Below are 22,756 nucleotides of genomic sequence, written 5' to 3'. Positions count from 1 at the left end.
AGCTATGTGACATAACACTAGAACCAAATTATAGAGTTCTTTAAATGTCAGGCTGAGGAACTTGCATTTTATGCTTGAGACAGGGTAAAACTCCTGGAAGCATTTGAGCCTAGGAATAAATTATGAAGATCCAAATGGACTCAAATGAAGAGATATGAGACGATGCCCCTTCCTACCCTTTGTATGAGGTGGGAGGTCCATAGGTGGTACACATTACACATATTTTCAGACTTTTTCAATGAATTAATCAGTTGTGTCTGCTTTTTTTTCCCCCTTTAAAAAATACTATCTGTCATTTGGGATAGCTCTTGGGGAGGGAAAGAAGGGAGGGATACATAACTCTATGGTGATATAAGAAACAAAATATCCATTAAACTTTTTTTAAAGGTTATTAAAAATCATCCAAATGAGAGGTGATAAGAGCATAAACTAGTTTTATGATCTGGGAAGTGAAGAGTAAGGGACAGACTTAAGAGATGTTGAAATGTAGAGCTACAATAGACAGGACTTTATAAATGATTATGGGGGTGAAGGAAAGCCAAAAGTCTCTGGTGACTCCAGGATTATGAACGCAGGTGACTATTAGGTGGTTCCTGTAGCAGATATAGGAATGTTTAAAGGAGCAGATGAGTTGTTTTGGACAGGCCAACGGAATATTCAGGTGGAGATATCTATTAGCATTCTTCTAGAATCCTTCTAGCAATATCATTTGTTTCCATGTGAATTATCAGAAGTGCATAGTAATATTCTAGTTTTTAGTTCTCTGTCATGTCTTGGACATGTATCCCTCAAGACAGCAGATTGCTCTGTTGTTATAATGTTGACAACTTGGTACCTTTCATCATGAATATACCAGCCACCACTACTCATCTTTTCTTGCTCTGAGTCTTAATGAATGATCTCTATCCTAATGGCAGTTATAGATCCACACTGTTATTCCTTGGAAAGATGACCAGCTTCTTCCTCATTTAGAAGATCCTCGTATCTGCTATTTAACTTGGAGCTCAATGTTCTTCCTTCCTTTTCATCCTGAGTTATAATTTCCACTCTCCCACTGCCCAACACAGGATGGAATGGTCCCCTCGACCTCTTCAGATGCTTTTTTCTTTTCTTTACTTTTTTTTTTCACAATGAAACCCTTCTTCCTGATAACCTGGAGAGTATAGAGGCATTCTTTGAACCCTTTTACCTTCACTCTTCTAAGTCCTGCATTATATCATAGATGAGTTAACTTAGTTGAGCACAAATAAATACTGTGTGTACTCTAAATGTCCCTGAAAAGTTCCCCTTGTTTTCATATTTGTTCAGTCCTTCGTAATTCTTGCTAGGAGATATCCTAGAGAACTGCAATGTCTAACTGCTTGTCAAAGTGCCATTCATCTTGCTCCTTAGTACCTTTTTTCTTTTTTTAAAATTTTTTTTTTATTTTTAACATGTGTTTTTAAAACTTTGGGTTACAAATTTTCTCCCTTCCTCCCTCCCCACCCACCCTCATTGAAAAGGCAAGCATCTCGATACAGGTTATGTAGATGTGTAGTCACGCAAAACACTTCCATAGTAGTCCTGTTGTGAAAAACTGAGTATATTTCCCTTCATCCTATCCTACCCCACATTTATTCTATTCTCTCTTTTGACCCTGTCCCTCCTCGAAAGTGTTTGCTTTTGATTATCTCCTCCCCCAGTCTGCCCTCCCCTCTATCAACCCCCTGCTCTCTTGTCCCCTTCCCCCCTTATTTTCCTGTAGAGTAAGATAAGTTTCCATACCCCATTGTGTATGTTATTCCCTCCTTAAGCCAAATCCTGTGAGAATAAGATTCACTCATTCCCTCTCACCTTCCCCCATTTCCCCTCCACTGTAAAAGTCTTTTCTTGTCTGTTTCATGTGATATATTTTACCTCATTCTACTTCTCCCTTTCTCCTTCTCCCAATATAATCTTCTCCCACCCTTAATTTTATTTTCCAGATATCACCCCTTCGTCTTCAACTCACCCTGTGTCCTCTCGCTATCTATCGCTACAAACGTATAATTTTTTCCCTCCCACTACCCTAATACTGACAAAGGACTCATGAGTTACAAATATCATCTTTCCCTGCAGGAATGTAAACAGTTCAACCTTAATAAGTCTCTTATGATTTCTCTTTCCAGTTTACCTCTTCCATGTTTCACTTGAGTCTTGTATTTGAAGGTCAGATTTTCTATTCAGCTCTGGTCTTTTCCATAGGAATGCTTGAAAGTCCTTTATTTCATTGAATGACCATTTTTTACCCTGAAGGATTATACTCAGTTTTGCTGGGTAGGTGATTCTAGGTTGTAGTCCTGTCTCCTTTGCCCTCCAGAATATCATACTCCGTGCCCTCTGGACCCTTAATGTAGAAGCTGCTAAATCTTGTGTTATCCTGATTGTGTTTCCACAGTACTTGAATTGTTTCCTTCTGGCTGCTTGCAATATATTCTCCTTGACCTGAGAGTTCTGGAATTTGGCTACAACATTCCTAGGAGTTTTCCTTTGGGGATCTCTTTCAGGAGGTGATCGGTGGATTCTTTCCATTTCTATTTTGCCCTCTGGTTCTAAAATATCAGGGCAGTTTTCCTTGATAATTTCTTGAAAGATGATGTCTAGGCTCTTTTTTTGATCATGGCTTTCAGATAGTCCAATAATTTTTAAGTTCTCTCTCCTGGATCTATTTTCCAGGTCAGTTGTTTTTCCAATGAGATATTTCACATTCTCTTCTATTTTTTCATTCCTTTTGATTAATGTTACAGTGCCTTGATTTCTCAAATTGTCCCTGTCTTCCAGTTTCTCCATTCTAATTTTTAAGGAAGTATTTTCATCAGTAAGCTTTTGGACTTCCTTTTCCATTTGGCTAATTTTGCTTTTAAGGGCATTCTTCTCCTCATTGGCTTTTTGGACCTCTTTTGCCATTTGGGTTAGGCTATTTTTTTAAGGTGTTATTTTCTTCAGCATTTTTTTGGGTCTCCTTTAGCATCACTCTCAGTTTTTCCTCTACTTCTCTTACGTGCTTCTCAAAATCCTTTTTGAGCTCTTCCATGACGTGGGACCAATTCATATTTTTCTTGGAGGCTTTGGATGTAGAAGCTTTGGCTTCATTGTCTTCTTCTGGTTGTATGTTTTGATCTTCTTTGTCATCATAGTAAGATGATATAGTCTGACTCTTTTTGTGCTGCTTGCTCATGATCCTGGCCAATGACTTGAATTATAAACTCTTTGTTAAGGTAGGAGTCTGTTTCCAGTGTGGAGAATGTACTATCCCAAGGTTCAGGGGTTTTGTGCAGCTGTGTTCAGAGATACTTCTAGGGACCTGTAAATTTTCAGTTCTTCCAGGGTGGTATGATCAAGGGCGAGGTGTTTACTCCTTTCCTGACCTGTGCTCTGGTCTATGAGCACTCTTTTCTGTCTTGGAACTGTGAGGAGGGTTTCCTCTTCACAGCCACTACAAGTTCCACCATGCAAGTGCTCCTTCTTGCCCCTGGACCGCCACCCAGAACTGTGACCCAGATCTAAGCATGGGCAAAGCAAGAGAATCCTGCACCAGCAGAAAGATTCCTGCAATCCCCTCTAATCAGCCACTGAATTCCCCCTCAGTCTGTGGGCCCGAAGCTCAGAAGGCAGCCGCTGCCCCTGCCAACCTCAGGGACTGGAGCTGAGACCACCGGCTTCTCTCTCTCCCTGCTGACACAGACTTTTCCCGCTGACCTTTCAAGTTGTCTTTGGTGTTCATGGGTTGAGAAGACTGGAAACCGCCACAGCTGGCCACGATTCAGTCCTGAGGTCTGCTCCAGGGTCGCTGCGGCCTGTGTGTCCATGCCAAACTGCGCTTCTCTCCCAGCCTGGCACAATATACTTTTCTGATAAACCATCCAGGCTGTCTTGGGGTGGAAATTTGTTTTGCTCTGTCTTTTTGTGGGTTCTGCTGCTTTAGAATTTGTTCAGAGTCATTTTTTTATAGGTATTTGGAGGGGTTTGGAGGAGAGCTCAAGCAAGTCACTGCTTTTACTCTGCTATCTTGGCTCTGCCCCCTTTTTTCTTGTAATTATCTTTTTACTATTTACTATTTTGCCATTAACTTTACAGACATACACTTCCTTTAAATTCTCTTACTACTTTCTCTTCAATTCCCCCCAAATCTCCTCTCCCCCAAATTAACCTCTGGGCCTTCTTCACTATTCCAGAAGCCTCCAAATCTCCTTCATTTAAAGTTCTACAAAAGCCAGAAGTTGGAAATTAATAGATTAGGTAGATTAGAAGCAGGTACACCACTTAAGAGGCTATTAAATGATGAAGGAGGTATGAAGCAGCCTGAATTCAGAATAGTGGCTCTGTGAATAAAGGGAAGGTGATAGGTGCAAGAAATGTTGCAGAGGGAGAACCATTAAGACTAGGCAACTGATTGGCCATAGTTGGGCATTAAAAAGTCAAAGATAATTCCCAAGTTATGAACCTGAGTAAGTTGGAAGATGATAATACCCTGAATGGAAATTGGAAACTTTGGCAGAGCAGTCACTTTGGCAAGGAAATTAGTTCCATTTTAGTAAAAATGACAATAATAATTGACATGCTTTATATTCTAAAAAAGTACTTAACATAAGTGATTTCATTTGAACCTCAACTGCAGGTACTACCAATATTTCATTTTACAGTTGAAGAATCTGAGATTGAGAGGTTTAGTGATTTGCCTTTGCTTACTCAACTAATTAATGTTAGAAATGAGAGTTGAAGCCAAGTTGTACATGTGGAGTTTGAGATGTGAATTGGGAAATTCACATGGAGATGTATTGCAGCCTGTTGGCAATGCCAAAGATGTTAGTGATGTTCAGATAATAATTGAGCTAGCAGAAACTGCTGAGATCAGAAAGGAAGAGAATGTAGTGAAAAGAGAAAAGGGCCCAGGATTGATCCTTGGGCCACACATAGATAGACATGCATAAGGAGATGAATCTAGCAAAGCAGCAGCAGTCCGAGAAGTAGGAAGAAGACCAGGAGAGAGCAGTGTCCCAGAATCCAAGGGAGTAGAACATACCAAGGAGAAAAGAAGGTATTTGGCAATGTCAAAAGCTACCATGTGGGCAAGAAAATTACTAAGCAATGAGAAAAGGCCATTGGATCTAGCAGTTAAATCTTGCTCATTGGTAATTTTGGAGACAATAATTTCAGTAGAGTGGTAGGGTTAAAAATCAAATTTGAAAAGGTTGAGATGTAAGTAGGTTAAGACTTAATGTGTTATCTATCCTTTTTAGGTTTTGCCAGTGAAATGGAGGCAAGATATAGGATGATGACTTTGAGGGGAAGGATGGTGAGGTCAATGGAAAGGGTAGAGAAAACTTAAACATTGTTATAGGCAGCAGGGAAAGAGCTTAGAAAGAACAAGAGGAAATGAATTCAAGTATACACATAGAGGGATTAGCCTTGGCAAGGAAAACTTGTGACTAGCAAGATGATATGTTACCATGTAAACTGCTTCAACCCTACAATCACCAATCCACAAGATAAAAAGACAAGATAACACCAGGTAAAGCAGTAACCTTCATAAGCTGACCCAGTAGAACTAATTCTCACACTCAAATATACCTGCCTCTACACAGCCAGGGCAGCTAGCACAAGTTAAGTTGCAGGCTTTTGCCCTGGGCCTACTGCCATGGTAGGGACCCCTACGGCCTCTGCCTGAACCACCCCCATCCCTCCTACCCCACAAGACATGGCAAACACTGACTCTATCCCAGTCACATGAAAGAGAACAGAGAGGAGGATTGAATTAGGAGGGTTGAAAACATTAGAGCATAGGTAGCTTCCCTGAACTTGAGGGAGAGGCCAATAGAAACCAGTCATGCATTCTCCAGGGCAGAGATTGTCTTAGCTTACAGTGACTGCCCAAACACTGCTGCCCCTCGGGAAGCAGCTGATGCTGACTGCCCAGACATATGTAAGAAAGAGTAGGGGGACAGAATAAGTCAGGTTGAAAACCTGCATAGGTGCAGGGTGGAAGTAGGGAGTGCATTAAGGTGGAGAATCTAAAAGCTACAGTGACCACCCCACTCTCTACCCCTTAAGAAGTAGCAGGTAGTAAGCAGAAGTGGGAATCCAGTGGACAGGCAGCTGGTGGAGCAGTGACTAGAGTTAAAATCCAGTCTCAGAAACTAGCAGTTTGACCTTATGCGAGTCATTTAAACTGAGGTAATAATTGTAAAATGTTTAGCACAGTGCCTGGTACATAGTTAGTACTCTATAAATACTAGCTATTATTAGTATAATTGTTTTCTTTCATGATTTTTTATTTATGTTTTGAGCTGTTCTGAGATTTTTTTGTCATTGTTCCATTATGGGGGAGGGGAGTCCATAAGAATTTGGCTTGTAACAGGCATTATTGCTTCACTTTCCTTTATCTCGTAATATTTGCTAATCATACTTCAGGTTCTCTTAGTAGTTACTAATTTTTTCTTCTCATTTTTAGGATCCTCTCAGTTTATGTGTTTGTGTGCTAGGTTTTTATTGAGGTCTTTTTTCTCTTGATGCCTTAGGTGATTAATCATTTTTCTTGTAGACCTTATCACTTATGTCACTCCCTCTTTACTGGTGCTACAGACCCCTATCCACTGCACTACCTAGCAGCCTTAATGAATGAATGAATTTAGGTAAGAAATTAGAGCTCTCAATGCAGAAAATAGAGCACTCAGTGCACTCTGCTTGACAGTGAGATCTCCCACAAAATACATCCCCTCTCCCCCAAAAAATAATTAAGCAAACTCCTAATAGGGAGATTATGAATGATAGTATGTGGTTTCACCTTCTACTTTTATAGTTTATCATTACTTAACAGAAAGGCTTTAGCTAATCATTTGGTAACACCATTTGATTTGATCTTTGTCACCTTTCCATATTGTCTTTATTTACATTATAGTCATTTGTGTATTCTTTTGATTCTCCTTTTTTCATTCTTTATAGCTATATGCAAGTCTTCCTCTTTCTCAGAAATCTTCATATTCATTGTTCTTTACTGCACAATTATTCCATTATCTTCACATACCACAATTTGTTCAGCCATTCCATAATCTCTGGGGCACATAATTTGTTTCCAGTTTTTTGATATTACATATAATAATCCTATTGGGACTGGACTTGAAAATTCATTGATATAGAAAGCTACCTCTACCATAGCAAGGAGGCACCTTCTCTTCATTTTATAGTCTTAGCCAGTTGTTAAGTGACCTGCTGGGGTCACATGGGTAGTATGTGCCATGGGGCAGGATTTGAGTCAAGGTCTTCCACTTTTCCTGTCCTTTAATTTGGCTGTGAATATTTTCCTATATGTGGGTCTTTTTGTTGTTGTTGTTCTCTTGTACCTCCCTGGATTATAGATCCAGTGGTGGAAACTCTGGGTAAAACTGAGTAATTTTGTGATTTTTCTTGCATAATTTGAGATTGTCTTCCAGAGTAGTTTAACCATTTAGCTTTGTCAACTATAGATTAGGATGCCTCTGTTCTCAAATCACCCTAAACATCAAATTTTCCCATCTTTTCTAATTTGATAGATATGAAGTCATAACTCAAGAGTTTTTTAAATTTGCATTTCTTTGATTATTATCTTAAACAATTTTTCAGATGGTTCTTGGTAGTTTGCCTTTCTTTCAAAAATTGTGTGTTTCATGGTCAGCTAAGTGGCGCAGCGGATAGAGCACTGGCCCTGGAGTCAGGAGAACCTGAGTTCAAATTCAGCCTCAAATACCTGACACTCACTAGCTGTGTGACCCTGAGCAAGTCACTCAACCCCATTGCCTAGCAAAATACAAAAAAACAAAAACAAAAATCCTTTGACCACTTATCCTTTTGGGAATATCTTCTAATCTTATAGATTTGTTATTTGGTACCCTCTAGATTTTTAAGTGTCAGAAGAACACCAGATCTCACATTATATGTTGCTGCAAATCACTAACATTTGGTTTCTGATTTTAAAAAATAGAATTGATTAATGGAATAGATTAGGTAACCTAAAAGCAAAAACACATGGCAGTGGAGTGTTTGATAAACTGAAGAACACAAACTCTAGAGAAGGGTATGTTTTTTTGTGTGTTTTTTTTTAGTGAGGCAGTCGGGGTTAAGTGACTTGCCCAAGATCACACAGCTAGTACATGTCAAGTGTTTGGTCTGAGGCCGGATTTGAACTCAGGTCCTCCTGACTTCAGGGCCAGTGCTCTATCCACTGCACCACCTAGCTGCCCCAGAGGGGTATGTTTAGTCTACAAAACTGCTAGGCTGACTCAAGCACTTTGGTAGAAAATGGGTTAGGTCAGCAACTTATGTCAAATATAGCACAAGAAATTCCAAGTTGATAAATGATCTAACCAAAACAAGTCACACCATTAAAAACCATGTCCCTTACAACTAGAGACTGAAGAAGTACTTGTAACAACTAGCAGGATAGTGGAGATGATAAAAGATGAAAATGAAAATTTTGGGTTACGTAAAAAAATTTTTATGAGGCTTTTGTACAAATAAAATCAACACAACTAGAATTAGAAGAAAGATACAAAATTAGGGAAAGTCCTTGAATTTAACCTCTCTGATAAAAGTCTAACATTAGCATTCTTTTATAAAACCATATAATTGGAAATTTCACACAAACCCATTATATATAGTTTTTAAGCAGCCAGTGATTACTCTCAGAATACTTTTGCTTTTTGATGAGGCAGTCGAGGTTAAGTGATTTGCCCAGAGTCACACATCTAGTAAGTGTCAAATGTCTGAGGCCGGATTTGAACTCAGGTCCTCCTGATCCCAAGACTGGAGCTCTAGCCGCTGTGCCACTTAGCTGCCCCCCAGAATACTATTTCTTGATTTATAACAGATGCAAAGGAAAGAATAATTTGAGGTTGGAACACAGTCCCTACCTTTTACAATCTTATGCAGAAGCTATTCTCACTGCAGCCTTTTTATTCTAAAGAACATATTATTGGAATGTATTCCTTGAGTAAATCAAATACTTGCATTACTCCAATCTCGATAAAGGTAAAGAAGAAAAATAATCTCTGCTTTTCTCCCCATTATTCCTCAACCACGATTCTCTCTTGCATCTGGTCCACAGGCATGCAATAACACTGCATCTGCCTCTCTGCAAGTACCATTGATATCTTAATATTCCTCCATACAATTCCTGTCAAACTCATGTCTCTGTTTAAATTGTAACAGGTTTCAAACATCTGGACCTCTTATAAAATGTAACAGATAATGGCATGTTCATGAATAATAATTTTTTAAAAGCTGCATATTCTTGAAAAAATTCCAACTTGGTTATGTTGATGTGTTCAGTGTGTTGAAGAGCCTCCTATGTCTTGCCTTAGAGCGCTTGAAAAAAGAAGAGAAAACTCGTCAAGAACTGGAAAAAGCCAAAAGAAAACTTGATGGTGAAACTACAGATCTGCAGGACCAAATAGCTGAGCTACAGGCCCAGATTGAAGAACTAAAGATCCAGTTGGCCAAGAAAGAGGAGGAGCTACAGGGTGCTCTTGCCAGGTCTGAGATTATTAAGAACATTGCATTTAGTCATGTTCATATGCATTTTATTTCTGAGTAAACTGGAGAGGAATTGGGGAGAGACCTTTCCAGATGTCAGCTACATATGCCAGCATTCATGTGACACCAAACTGACTGGCTTTACCATAACAGAATTGCCAGTGTTTCTGTTCATTTAAATGTATTTAGTTTGTGGTGAAGCTTAGGGAGGAAACACTGTTTACCTCAATTTTTTCCCCATTTATAAGATGTTCTGTTTTTAGAATGCAGACTGTTCTTAAGAATCTATATTCATGTCAACATAATGATTAAATTTATAACCAGGGGTCCTTTTGGAATAAGTTTGGCCTCATGACCTAAAGTAGTGAGACTCTTTTGGTTACAGAAAATTCTCTCCAAGAAATAATCTTACACAGAAGACTATTTTTACTGTTTAATACCGGATAAAGGCATCTTATCAAATTGCAGATGATACAGAGAAGTATAACTAGCACACTAGATAATAGAATCAGAATTCAAAAAGATTTTGAGAGATTTTTGAGAGTTTGGCATGAATAGTGTGAAATTATGAAATTGAGTAGGGATAAATAACAGGTCTTACACAGGCTCAAAAAATTGACCACATAAGTAAAAAATCAGGAGTGCAGTTCATAGTTAATAAATTCTAGGTGTTTTAGTGGACTGCAAGCTGCTTATGAGTTGGTTGTGTAATGTGACAGTCAAGAAATGGTAATATAAGCTTGGGCTGCAATAAGAAAGGTATAGCTCCTAAGAACAGGGATATGCTGACCTTCATATGCCCTGCCCTGGGCAGACCACAGAGTATTGTGTTCAGTTGTAGGTACTACAGTTTGAAATACATTGCTCATGCTTTACAACACCCCGAAAAGGGCCATTAGAATCGTAGAGAGCATTAAGTTCATGTCATAATGAGATCATTTGAAGGAATTAGTGTTATTTAGCCTAGAGAAGAGAAGACTCAAGGATAAGATAACTACCTTCAAGTATTTGGAGGAAACATTAGACTTATTCTATTTTGCCCCAGTGGCCAGAACAATGGATATAAGTTTCAGAGAAGCATATTAAGATGTGATGTCAAGAAAATCTTCCTAACAAGTATGACTGACCAGTAGTGGAGTGGGCTGCCTCACCATATTGTGGGGGTTTCCTTGATTGAAAGTCTTCCAACTAAAGTCTGAATGGACCAATTGTCAGGTGTGTTGTAATGAGAGTGCTTTTTCAAATATGGTTGAACTAGATGGACTAGATGGCAATCCCTTCAACTTGGATCCTGTGATTCTATGGCCTCGGCCTGCATTACCTCCAGCCTGCCAAAGAAAATCCTTTACATTTTTTGCGGGCCGCCCGAAATCCTTTGGCGTGCCTACAGGCCACAAGTCGTGCAGGCCTGCTCTAGCCCCTTATCTGTGTCACTCATTTTATAGTAGTATTAGATTCTGTCATACAGAGAGGAATGCTCAACCCTTTTCTTTTGTTCTCCCGTCAAAAAGCAAATTTCCGGATCCTTCTCCATCTGAAAGATCCCAATTTTTCCATTTGGGGGAAAAAACAGGTAACTTTCAAACTACCTACTTCCCACATAACATAATTACAGACTTTTTAAGAGACTTTTAGTTTCAATCAGTTCTTATATGTCAAGAATATATAATCCTTTAACCCTGTCACCATCATGGTCACCTTCCTCTGGACGTGCTCCAGATGATCAATGTTGTTCTTAAACTTTGAGGCCCAACACTGAACCTGATACTCCAGAATGACATCTGACAATGGAACTATCACCTCCCTATTCCTGGAAGCTATGCCTCTCTTCATGGAACCCATGATGAGCTCAGGTTGAGTGGAGCTGCCATGCCACTAAAACTACCAGATCTTTTTCACATTGCTATCTAAGCATGCTTCTTCCATCTTGTACCTGACATTTATCTTTTTAACCCCAAGGGTAAAATTTTACAATTTTACAATTATTTCTGTTAAGTTATGTCTTATTAGGTTCATCCCAGTGCTCTATCCTATAAAGATTGATCTGAGTCCAGATTACTATCCTTCCCAGCTTTGTGTCATCAATAGTTTTGATACACATACCATCTGTGCCTTTATCCAAATAAATAATAAAAATATTAACTAATATAGGACCAAGCACAAATCCCTGGTGTGACCCACTGGAGAATGCTGTCAAGATGAGACTGAACACTTATAACTTCTCTTCAAGTCCAGCCATTCACTCTATTCTGAATCTAGCTAAAGCTGTACTGGCATCTTTCCCCTAGCTCTTCATCTTTTCCACAAGAATAGCATGAATCAAATTATTTGCTGAAATCTAGATTAGAAAAAAACAAGGCATGACTTGTTCTTGATATTTACAATCTTGACTATGTATAATCACTACTTCTTTTCTAGATGTTTTCTGATCATCTCTTTAATGATCCACTCTGGATTTTTCCTAGGAATCAAACAAAATCAAACCCAGTCACCTAAGATTATCGACTATTTTCTATCATATTTCAGATATCACTTGCAGTAACTCATATCTGCCAGTTCTTTTAACCTGAGAATATAGCCAGGTGACTTGAATGCATTAAGAGCCCTTGGTTGTGTGTTCTTTACTCCTTACTTCTCTTGTGTATCAAATTCCTATCAGCCTTTTTCATTCTGTCCCCTCTGGTGCAAAGGTCTTTTTCTTTGTCTGGGAAAGCATGAGCAAAATCAGAGTTGATCAGCTCTCTTTTCTGTTATCGATTTGGTTGGTGAGCAGCTCCCTGTGCATCCACATCAATTTCTTCTTCAATCGTTTCCCTGGGTATCTTCAGAATTTCGTTTTTGAGAGTTTCCCATCCTTTCTGGACTTACATCCTCTGAACTCTATGAAAACTAACTAACCTATAATCTAAGTTTGCGTGTCAATCTATATGGCTTTCTTCTCCTCCTTTAACACAAACTCTAGGAGTGAGTGATCATTTCTCCCAAAGTCTCCTTTGTTTCCACCTAGTAATTACTTCTTTTCTGTTAATAAGAATTAGATCCACAGGAGAATTTTTCCTTGTTAGTTCCTCACCTTTTGAATGATGAAATTATTACTGAAGTAAGTCAAGATGTGATTAGCCCAGCACATGTCTAGATAACTGAAGGTCCCATCACTACTATATCTTTCCTCTGGGCCAAGCTTCTTATCCATTTCCCAAACTCCTAATCTTCTCTTTCTTTTCAAGTGGTCTGTAATATACTCAAATGACAATGCACCTGTGCTGTTGGGTTTTCTTTTGTTGATTAAAAATGCCTATTCTATTGCCTGAATACATTGCATTTAATACTGATAGAAAGTAGTTCATTGTCTGTGATATGGCAGTGTGCAACTGACCTAGGATTTTAAAAAAAAAAAATCACATTAGATAGATTGCTATGTATTGGTCACTGGGGGGTTGACTGATAACGTCCCCCAGCAGTATATTATGAACGACCAACATTGGGACTGTTCTGGTACCCAGTTCCCTGCCATCATTGCTGTGGCTCTTACCATCCAAGGAAAGAATGAATGGGCAACTGGGGTACTCTTCTGAGGTCTCCAGTGATTGGTATCATTTAAGAAAACTCTTCATATATATGTGTCTATACGTGTGTATGGTATCTGATTTCCTGTTATACCTGGATTTTTAACAGAGGTGATGATGAGACGCTTCATAAGAACAATGCACTGAAAGTTGTCCGAGAGCTACAAGCTCAGATTGCTGAACTCCAGGAGGACCTCGAATCAGAAAAGGTCTCCCGAAATAAAGCAGAAAAGCAAAAAAGAGACTTGAGTGAAGAACTGGAAGCACTGAAAACAGAACTTGAGGATACTTTGGATACCACTGCAGCTCAGCAGGAGTTAAGGTAACTCCCCTTTGTAACATCCCCCATCAGTTATAATTGTAATTTTAGCTCATATTTACATAGTGCCTCAGAATATAAAGCACACATTTATTTATTTGCTCCTCAGCTCTCTGAGGTAGGTAGTGAAGATAGCACAGAGGAGTCAAGCTGGAAGAGACCTTGGAGATCATCTGGTGTGATTTCTAATTAATAGATGAGGAAACTGAGGTTCAGAGAAGTGACACGGTTATCCTCAAGTCACTCTTTACATCATATGATAATGGCCTAAAGTAAATTATTTTTCTGTTCAGCGTAGACCCAGCAAAAGATTTTGGCAGCCCCATTTCTTGCCTCTAGACCTTTTCCGCACATCTGTCAAAGTATCCTCAACCACCTTGCTGTTACTGATTAGCTGTCAGTGATTAGCAAGGGATTGATGGGTCATTAATAAGGAAAGAGGAAGGAATGAAATTAAGAAATGACAAGATAAAGGGGCAACAATAGTCAAACTTTGACATGAATGTTACCTAAGAATAAAAATAGAGGTATGTGCACAAAGGGCATAGTTATCAAAATATCTATAAAATATATGATATCTATAATCCTTTGACTAGATTATTGATCTCTGGGTCCATTTTCCCACTGCATTAGTGGTACTGTGTTACATTGTTTTATAATCATGAAGGATTTTGAAAAGTGAAAGTCCCTGCCTTCAAGGAGATTACCTTCTCATGGAAGAACACAACAGGTACACATAGAAATAAACATGAAGCCAAAATTAATACTAACAATTAGAAGGATCAGAAAAGGAGGTGACCTCTAAGCAGAGACTTGATGGAAAGTAAAGATTCTAAGAGAGATAGTAGGAAATGAGGAAATAGATTCCAGGTATGGGAGCTAGACATGACATGTCAAATTTGAGGAATAATTACTGGGCCAGTTTGACTAGAACAGTTTGTGAAACTGGAATAACATGAAATAAGTCTGTATAAGAGGTCAGGAACCAAAAGTGTCAAGAGATTTAAATGTCAGGCTAACAGGTTTTGTATTTAATCCTAGGGGAAATATGATTTCATCTCTGCCTTTGAAGAGTTGAGTTGGGGAGATAAATTTTAATACTTGAAGTAGAGTAATAAGGTGCTCTCTTTCTCACTCTTTCTATATGTGTGTGTATACATACATACGTATGTATGTATAAGCACACATTTCTTTCCTTTTTTTCTTTACTTTTACCATTCATTAAAAAATTTTTTTTGACTTCCAAATTCTCTCTCTCCCCCACCCATTGAAAACACAGGTATCAAATATATATTTTCTGCCCCCTCCTTGAGATGGTAAACAGTTTGATATAAGTAATACGTATGTAATCGTGCAAAACATTATTTCCATATTCGTCATGTTGTAAAAGAAAATATAGATTGAAAGAGGGGAAAAACATGAAAAAAATAAAGTGAAAGATAGTATGCGTCAATCTGCATTCAGACTCCATTAGTTCCTTCTCTGGAGGGTAGATAGCATTTTTCATCATGAGTCCTTTGAAATTGTCTTGGGTCTTTGTATTGCTGAGAGTGGCTAAGTCATTCACAGTTGGTCATCATAAAACATTGCTGTTACTGTGTACAGTGTTCTCCTGGTTCTGCTCACTTCACTCTGCATCCGTTTGTGTAATTCTTTCCAAGTTTTTCTGAAATCATCCTGCTCATCATTTCTTACAGCACAATAATATTCCTTCACAATCATATACCACAACTTGTTCAGCTATTCCCCAATTGATAGGCGTCCCTTCACATTCCATTTCTTTGCTAGTATAAAAAGTGCTGCTATATTTTTGTACATATGGGTCGTTCCCCTTCTTCCCACTTTTAAAAATCTTTTTGGGATACAGACCTAGTAGTGGTATTGCTGGATCAAAGGGCATGCACAATTTTATAGCCCTTTTGGCATAGTTTAATATGGAAATTTTTTGCATGACTTCAGATATATATACACATATATATACATATATATAATAAATACGTACATAGATGCATGCATGCATGCATGAGTCCTTTGGAATTGTCTTAGTTCATTGTATTGATCAGAGTAGCTAAGCCTTTCACAATTGGTCATCATTACAATATTGCTATTACTGTGAACGGTGTTCTTTTGGTTCTGCTTACTTTACTTTATCAGTTCATATAAATCTTCTATGGCATTTAAAAAGTTTGAGACATAATTTCTGGGTAATTTAATCATTTTACTAATAATGCCAACAAGTTTATTAATAAAAGGTTGATCATTTGGCCATCTCTGTCTTAGACCAAAGGAATCATGGAAGCAGGCTCATAGTTTATATGCCCTTTGGATGAGGGTATTCCAGAGGGTTGCAATCAACTCTGATTGGTTAAAAATTAATGAGAGAATGAATAGTACAGGGAGGGTTGAAAGTGACATGTCAAAGAGAGACTATCCCTATACCATGATAATCCCCAGCCTTGAGCAATCCATCCCCATCTAAACGTGAGTAGAACGTAATGGCTTCCCCACCTGGGTGGGGTCTGAACAAGATTGTTTAGAAAGTTAGTCCAATCTCATTATTAGTAATATCCTTCAAAAGACTAAACTTTTGAAATCAGGACTTGAGAAAAGGGGAAGAACTCTGGATCTCCCCAAATCATTGGTTATTAATAATCATTTCTCCCATTTCCCAGGTTTTTCTGAAATCATCCTGCTCATCACAATCATATGCTATAACTTGTTCAGCCATTCCCCAATTGATGGGCATCCCCTTAATTTCCAATTCTTTCCCACTATAAAAAGAGCTGCTGTAAATATTTTTGTACATGTAGGTCCTTTTCCCTCTTCTTTGATCTCTTTGAGATACAACCAAATAGTGGTATTACTGGGTCAAAGAAGGTATACACAGTTTTATAGCCTTTTGGACATAGTTCCACATTGTTTTTCAGTATGATTGAACCAGTTCACAACTCTACCAGGAGTGTATTAGTGCCCCTATTTTTCAGTATCCCCTCCAGCAGTTATCATTTTCCTTTTTTGTCATGTTAATCTGATGGGTGTGAGGTGGTGCCTCAGGGTTGTTTTTAATTTGCATTTCTCTGATCAATAGTGATTTAGAACATATTTTCATATGACTATAGATAGCTTTGATTTCTTCTGAAAACTGCCTGTCTGTATCCTTTGACCATTTATAAAATAGAGAATGGCTCTTATTTTTATAAATTTGACTCTTTTCCCTATATATTTGGAAGTGGGGCCTTTATCAGAGAAACTTGCTATAAATATTTTTTTCCAGTTTCTTGTTTTCCTTTTAATCTTGTCTGCTTTTGGGAGGTTTTTTTGGTGCAGATTTCATGAAATTTTTGTAAATTTTAAGTAATCAAAATTATACATTATGTTTCCTGTGATCCTTTCTGTCTTATTTGGCCATAAATTTTTCTCCACATCCATAGCTCTTACAGGTGAACTATTTCATGCTTATGACATCATTGTTTATATCTAAATCTTGTACTCATTTTGACCTTATCATGCTATATAGTGTGAGATGTTGGTCTATGCCTAGTTTGTGCCAAATTGCTCTCTAGTTTTCCCAGCAGTTTCATGTGTGTGTATTTCTTTAATAGAGTTTGATTTATACCTCCAGTGAAGGTGTAGGATTTGAATTGGTGAGATGACATCAGAGGACATTCTAGACAAAGAGAACAGTGTAAGCAAAAACAGAAAAGCAAAAATGAGACTGGTGTGAGTGGAGAATCGTCAGAAGATCCACTTCACTGGAGTGAAAGATCCAGATTGAGGAATGAAAATAAATGGATTTGAGTAGATGGTTATCAGTTGGTGCATGTGGGTGCCGGGCCAAAAGTTTAGACATTTAATCCAGTGAGAAAGGAAGGACCGACAAGGCTTCAAATAGGCTGCTGAGACAAAGAAAGCAGTAATGCCTTTGACAGAACCAGAAGATTTGAATAAGAGAGCCAAATAGTGAGAGAATGTGTGGAGGGAAGATGAATTCCGTTTTTGTTGTGTTCAATTTGAGGTGATAAGAGATTTCTTCAAATTATCTTCCATTTACCTTCTTTGTGAGTTAAGTACTGTTTCATTTTTGTTTCTGGGTCTTCTAGATTGTGCCTTATATGATAAATAGTTAATATATGATTGTAATTGTCCCTCTGCTAAAAGGGTCTAATACATTAGTAGACTGTGCCCACATATTTATAGCTACTGTTCTCTCCCCCAAACCCTAACACTATCCTGCCTAACTTAGAATACCTGGAAATATGCCTAAGAGCATGTAGTATCAGAAGGATGTTGGATGAGGATTTGGAAAACTTGGGTTCTCATCCCAGCCCTATTTAGCGCCTCTGTGACCTCATGCAAGTCATTCTACCTGTCTGAGCATTAGGGTCCTTTTTATAAAACTAAAGTACTAATCTTTGCTCAGCCTGTCTCACAGCTGTGGTTGTGTAAGAGTACTTTGAAAACTGGGAAGCCTAATCCAAATGTAAGATGACTTTATTATTGCTCAAACACTGTTCCCCAAGAATGACAGCTTTGTGCAAGAAGTATTTATGTGAGTTCTGAGTGCATGGTCCTGTGTTTGGCACTGAGGAGAATACAGAAGCTGTCCTGTTTCATAAAGCATGACTTCTGTGCTCCCAAAGTCCTACTATATACCTTATATAATTCAATAAACGGATTAACTGTCTACAGTTTTGTAGGATCATCATTCTGTGGATGTAGACTGCAGAGGAGATTAAGTTGAATTTGTACTGTATAATACTTTGAATGCTGTTACTATTTAAATGGCTCCTCAGTATCAGCTTGTTGTTTGCTTCTTTTTCAATAAAAGCAGTATGTAGAATGAACAAATTTTTATAGGAAATGACAAAGAAATTTCTAGCTTATAAAGTCATAGACTGCTTAGGGCTAGAAGGAGACCTAGCATATCCAGCCCCATCTTATATAGAGAGAAAGTAACTGAGGCCCAGAGAAGATTAATGACTTGGCTAAGTTTGCCCAGTTATTGAGCAGCTGAGGTATAGGTCCAATAATTAATCATATTCTATGTTCCTCAAAGTTTATGAAGTACTTCACCTGCCTATTTCATGGTGTGAATAAAGTATTATCCCCATTTCACAAAATAGGGCATTAAGGCCCACGTGACCTTGCCCAGAGTTACACTGATAGTAAAATACAGACCTGGAATTTGAATCCCAGTTTCTGGGCTGCCACTACACCACACTGGTTCTTCTCATAAAATACCAGTTGAACTAGTTTTTCTATTGTAGTTTATTACAGTACAGTATTTGAGGAGCTAAAACTTCTATAAAAAGATGTGGTTTTGTACTCTCAATTCTTAAATGTATTAAGAAAATAATTCTGGATTTCTTTGTGTTAAAAATTGCTTTCTGTAGGACTAAACGTGAGCAGGAAGTAGCTGAACTGAAGAAGGCTATTGAAGAAGAAACTAAGAACCATGAAGCTCAAATCCAGGACATAAGGCAGAGACATGCTAGTGCCCTAGAGGAACTCTCTGAACAACTTGAACAGGCTAAAAGGGTAAATAAAAATTTCAGTCATTTATATTTGTCTCCAAACCAGTTCCCAAATTAAATTTCTCATTTTTCATCTACCGTAATTTTCTTTTTTAAAATAAAATTTTATTGATATATTTCATTTTTATATCACCAAATTCTTCCAGTATACCTCATCTCCTCTCCCAAAGAATTGTCCCATATAATAATATTTTTTAAAGGAAAAAGAGGAAGAGGGCAGAGCCAAAATGACAGAGAAAAGGCAGCAACTCGCCTGAGCTCTCCCCAAAACCCTTCTGAACACCTTTAAATAATGCTCCAATTCTTGGAGCAACAGAACTCACAAAAGGATGGGGTGAAATAATTTTCCAGCCAAAGACAACTTAGAAGGTCCCCAAGAAAGGTCTGTCACACTTGGATGAGAATAGAGTACAGGCCGTGCCAACACAGACTCCGCTCTCATCTGGTTATATTAGTACTGTGCAATTCTTTTGATAACTGTTCATAATCTTTGACCACTTACCTATTGGTGAATGGCTTTTGATCTTTTGTGTGTGTCTGTCTGTGTGTGTGTGTTTACATATTGGATACCAAACTTCTATCAGAGAAATCTGATAAATTTGAAAAAAGAATTTTTTCCCATTCATCCACTTCCCTACTTAGCCTTGATGCACTGATTTTGTTTGTGCAGAAACTTTTTAATTTCGTGTAATCAAAATTTTATCTTCTGTAATTGCTTCTGTCTCTTGTTTGGTTAAGAATGCATTGCTTATCCATAACTATAAAAGGTCAGCTTCTATTCTTTATGGTATTTAATATTGAGGTCATATGTCTGGATTGAATTGTGGGATATGGTGTTGAGGTAAGACTAATTCTGCCAAATTACTTTCCAGTTTTCCTAGTTGTTTCTATAAGATAGGAAGTTTTTTCCTAAGTAATTCATGTCTTTTATTCTATCTCAATAGATGGAGAAAAAGGCTTTGACAAAGTATAGCATTCGTTTGTGCTAAAAACTCTGAAAACATAGACATTTTATGATATTTTTTAATATGAGAGAAAATATCTAAAACCAAAGACAAGTATTATGTGCAATGGAGATACACTAGATGCTTTCCCAGTAAATACAAAAGTAAAGCAAGGGTGCCCAGTCTCCCTACCGTTATTTGAGGTAGTTCTAGAAATGTTCACAGTAGCAATAAGACAATAGAAAAAAAAATCAAAAGGTATAAATATGGGCAAAATAGAAGGTAAAACTATCTCTTTGCTGATGAAATTGTAGTTTACTTAGAAAATCTCAAGGAATCATGAAAAAATACTAATTAATACAGTTAATAGCTTCAGCAGTTTTAGGCAACAAAATAAACCCACAGCAATCAACAGCATATCTGTATAATAATAGCAAAATCCAAGAGGTAATAAAGGAAAGGGCAATACCATTCTGCATAAAAGCATGGTCCTGGCAGCAGTCTGAGTCAGCCTTCTGAGGACTAAACTCATTAAGTCTAGAGACACTAGTCTCACTGGGTGTTGAATTCTTTGGCTACAGCAAACCATGAAACAACTGGCCCTTCAGCCCTCTGAGACCCCCTTCCCCTTCTTTAGGAGTGTTAGCAAAGTAGAAGAGGGTCTGGAGAATACCAAGAGTCACATACTTATGCAAACTTTAACTTAACTATTTGTCCTCTAAATATGAAATCCTTAAGTAGAATAGTCCTTGAGGAATTAAATCATATCAACCTTGATATTTCACTATAATTGAAACCAGAATAAAGAAGAAAGTTAGAGCTCAATGGAAGCTCATGGAGACTTGGAAAAAAGAATACAACAATTGGCAGAGTTGGTTTGTTGAACTCTCAGAAGTAGTAAGAAGCACCATTTCATGAGATGTTTGGTTATCTCTTATTGTAATATTCATAATAAGTATTTGCAAAAAGACCACCATGAAAATAATTGCAGTTTAAGTACCAATATTGGTTGCAGAGGATGAAAAGGTAGAGAAATTCACTGCAGAAATCATCCAAACTAAATCAACATATGTTCTTGCTCTTGCTGCCTCCAGGCAGAGCCTTGTGGACTGACTATCTGTGTCTCTGACTATCTCTGATCTGTTCTGGTGCTTCTCTGGTCAAGATGGAGGGGCTTATTTGCACTGGCCCAGATTTTGCTGGTGGTTTCCTTTTTCTGTTGCCTGTGAGCTTCTAACTGACTATTTGTACAGTCCTGGAGTAGAAGTGATTTTTTTCCTAGTTTCTGGATTTCTTGACCATTAGTCCATCTGGTATGAGCAGGGTAGGTATGTGGGAGCAGAACATTCAGGCAACCATGTTTCCCAGAAATCTACTTTGTTAAGTCTTTACAGAAAGACAGTAACATTGGTTATATGGGGTTTTTTTACATGTCAGTTTACTTTATTTACACTCTAGTCATTATATTCTTTTGACTCTGTTTTCTTCACTCTGTATTACTTATTTTCTGTGCCTTGTTTGATTAATAATACTTCCTCTTAGCCACAGGTGTAAAAAGGTAAAGTACCATTTGTAATCTAGTTCTATCTTTTTTATGACATGATCTTTAAAATTAGAGTTTTATATCCATTTTGAGCATCAAGATAGATTAGTCTAACTCTAATATGCTAGTGTGTCTATTTGTCTTCCTTCACACTCAATATTCCACTCCCATAGCTCAGGACATTACCATTTAGGTGTCCTATCAGTTAGTTTGCACCGAAACAACTCATCATTTCTTTCTCCCACTCTCATTGGCACTTTATTAAAATTGCCTCCATGTCGTTAATTTAAATGTGTTAGTCTTCTTATCCCAATGAAGTTTTCTGCTTCTTCATGGCAAGGACCAAGTCTCATGCTTATTTGTTTGCCTCACAATGGTATAGTGTCACTAACATAATAAATGAGATGATACTCTTTAAAATTGAAGAAACATAAGAATGCCCTTTGGGAGGATATTCATTGGGGTTCTTGGAGATCTCTGATCTATCCAAAGCAAGAGACACAGTTGCCAAAGGTAATCTTCTGGCATTTTCTAGTCCTGGCCTAATTTCTACGTATATATTGAGTGTGTGTGTGTGTGTGTGTGTGTGTGTGTGTGTGTGTGTGTGTGTGTTCAGTATACATCTTTAAGCACCTGCCAAGGGGCAGTTAGGTGGCACAGTGGATAGAGTCCTGGCCCTGAAGTCAGGAGGACCTGAGTTCAAATGCGGCCTCAGACCAAACACTTGACACTTACTAGCTGTGTGACCCTGGGCAAGTCACTTAACCCTAGTTGCCTAAAAATTAAAAAAAAAAAAGAAAAGAAAGCACCTGCCATGTGTCTCTTCTAGGCTCTGAGGGAGATAAAAATTTAATGAGACATGGTCCCTATGTCTTCACATGTAGAAATAGACTACATATTCAAAGAACAGTCTTCTTGGTGAAAGCATCATGCAGTGCTATAAAAATAGTTGTATTTATGAAATAATTTCTACTCATGTGGTTTTTCTGTCTGATAGTTCAAAGTAAACCTTGAGAAAAACAAGCAAGGTCTAGAAACTGATAACAAAGAGTTGGCCTGTGAAGTGAAGGTGCTGCAGCAAGTCAAGGCTGAATCTGAACACAAGAGAAAGAAACTAGACGCCCAGGTACAAGAACTACATGCCAAGGTCACAGAAGGAGACAGGCTGCGGGTAGAACTTGCTGAAAAAGCAAATAAGCTCCAGGTAAGTTAGAAAACCTTCATTCTTTAAACCCAAACCAGTGATAGCATTTCCTATTTTTTAACCAATGTAAAAATGCTCCGTTAGTGTGCTGTGCATTTGAAGAAGAGATGTGAAGACTGTC

At 38.0% G+C, this 22,756-nt stretch overlaps 1 protein-coding gene across 1 annotated transcript in view; it reads left to right on the top strand.

The window, feature by feature from the left end:
• MYH10 (myosin heavy chain 10) overlaps positions 1–22,756 on the top strand; it is a 201,397-nt gene that overhangs the window by 154,558 nt on the left and 24,083 nt on the right. The window contains exons 25-28 of the mRNA XM_027857033.1: positions 9,354–9,525; positions 13,201–13,413; positions 18,804–18,948; positions 22,429–22,635. Coding sequence (XP_027712834.1) covers positions 9,354–9,525; positions 13,201–13,413; positions 18,804–18,948; positions 22,429–22,635 — 737 coding nt within the window. The remainder of the gene's footprint in view (positions 1–9,353; positions 9,526–13,200; positions 13,414–18,803; positions 18,949–22,428; positions 22,636–22,756) is intronic.

The sequence above is a fragment of the Vombatus ursinus genome, unplaced genomic scaffold, assembly GCF_900497805.2.
Source record: "Vombatus ursinus unplaced genomic scaffold, bare-nosed wombat genome assembly UNPS02011916.1, whole genome shotgun sequence".
Classification (NCBI taxonomy): Eukaryota; Metazoa; Chordata; class Mammalia; order Diprotodontia; family Vombatidae; genus Vombatus; species Vombatus ursinus.
Note: the sequence above shows the minus strand (reverse complement) of the source record. Positions and strands in the feature narration are given on the sequence as shown.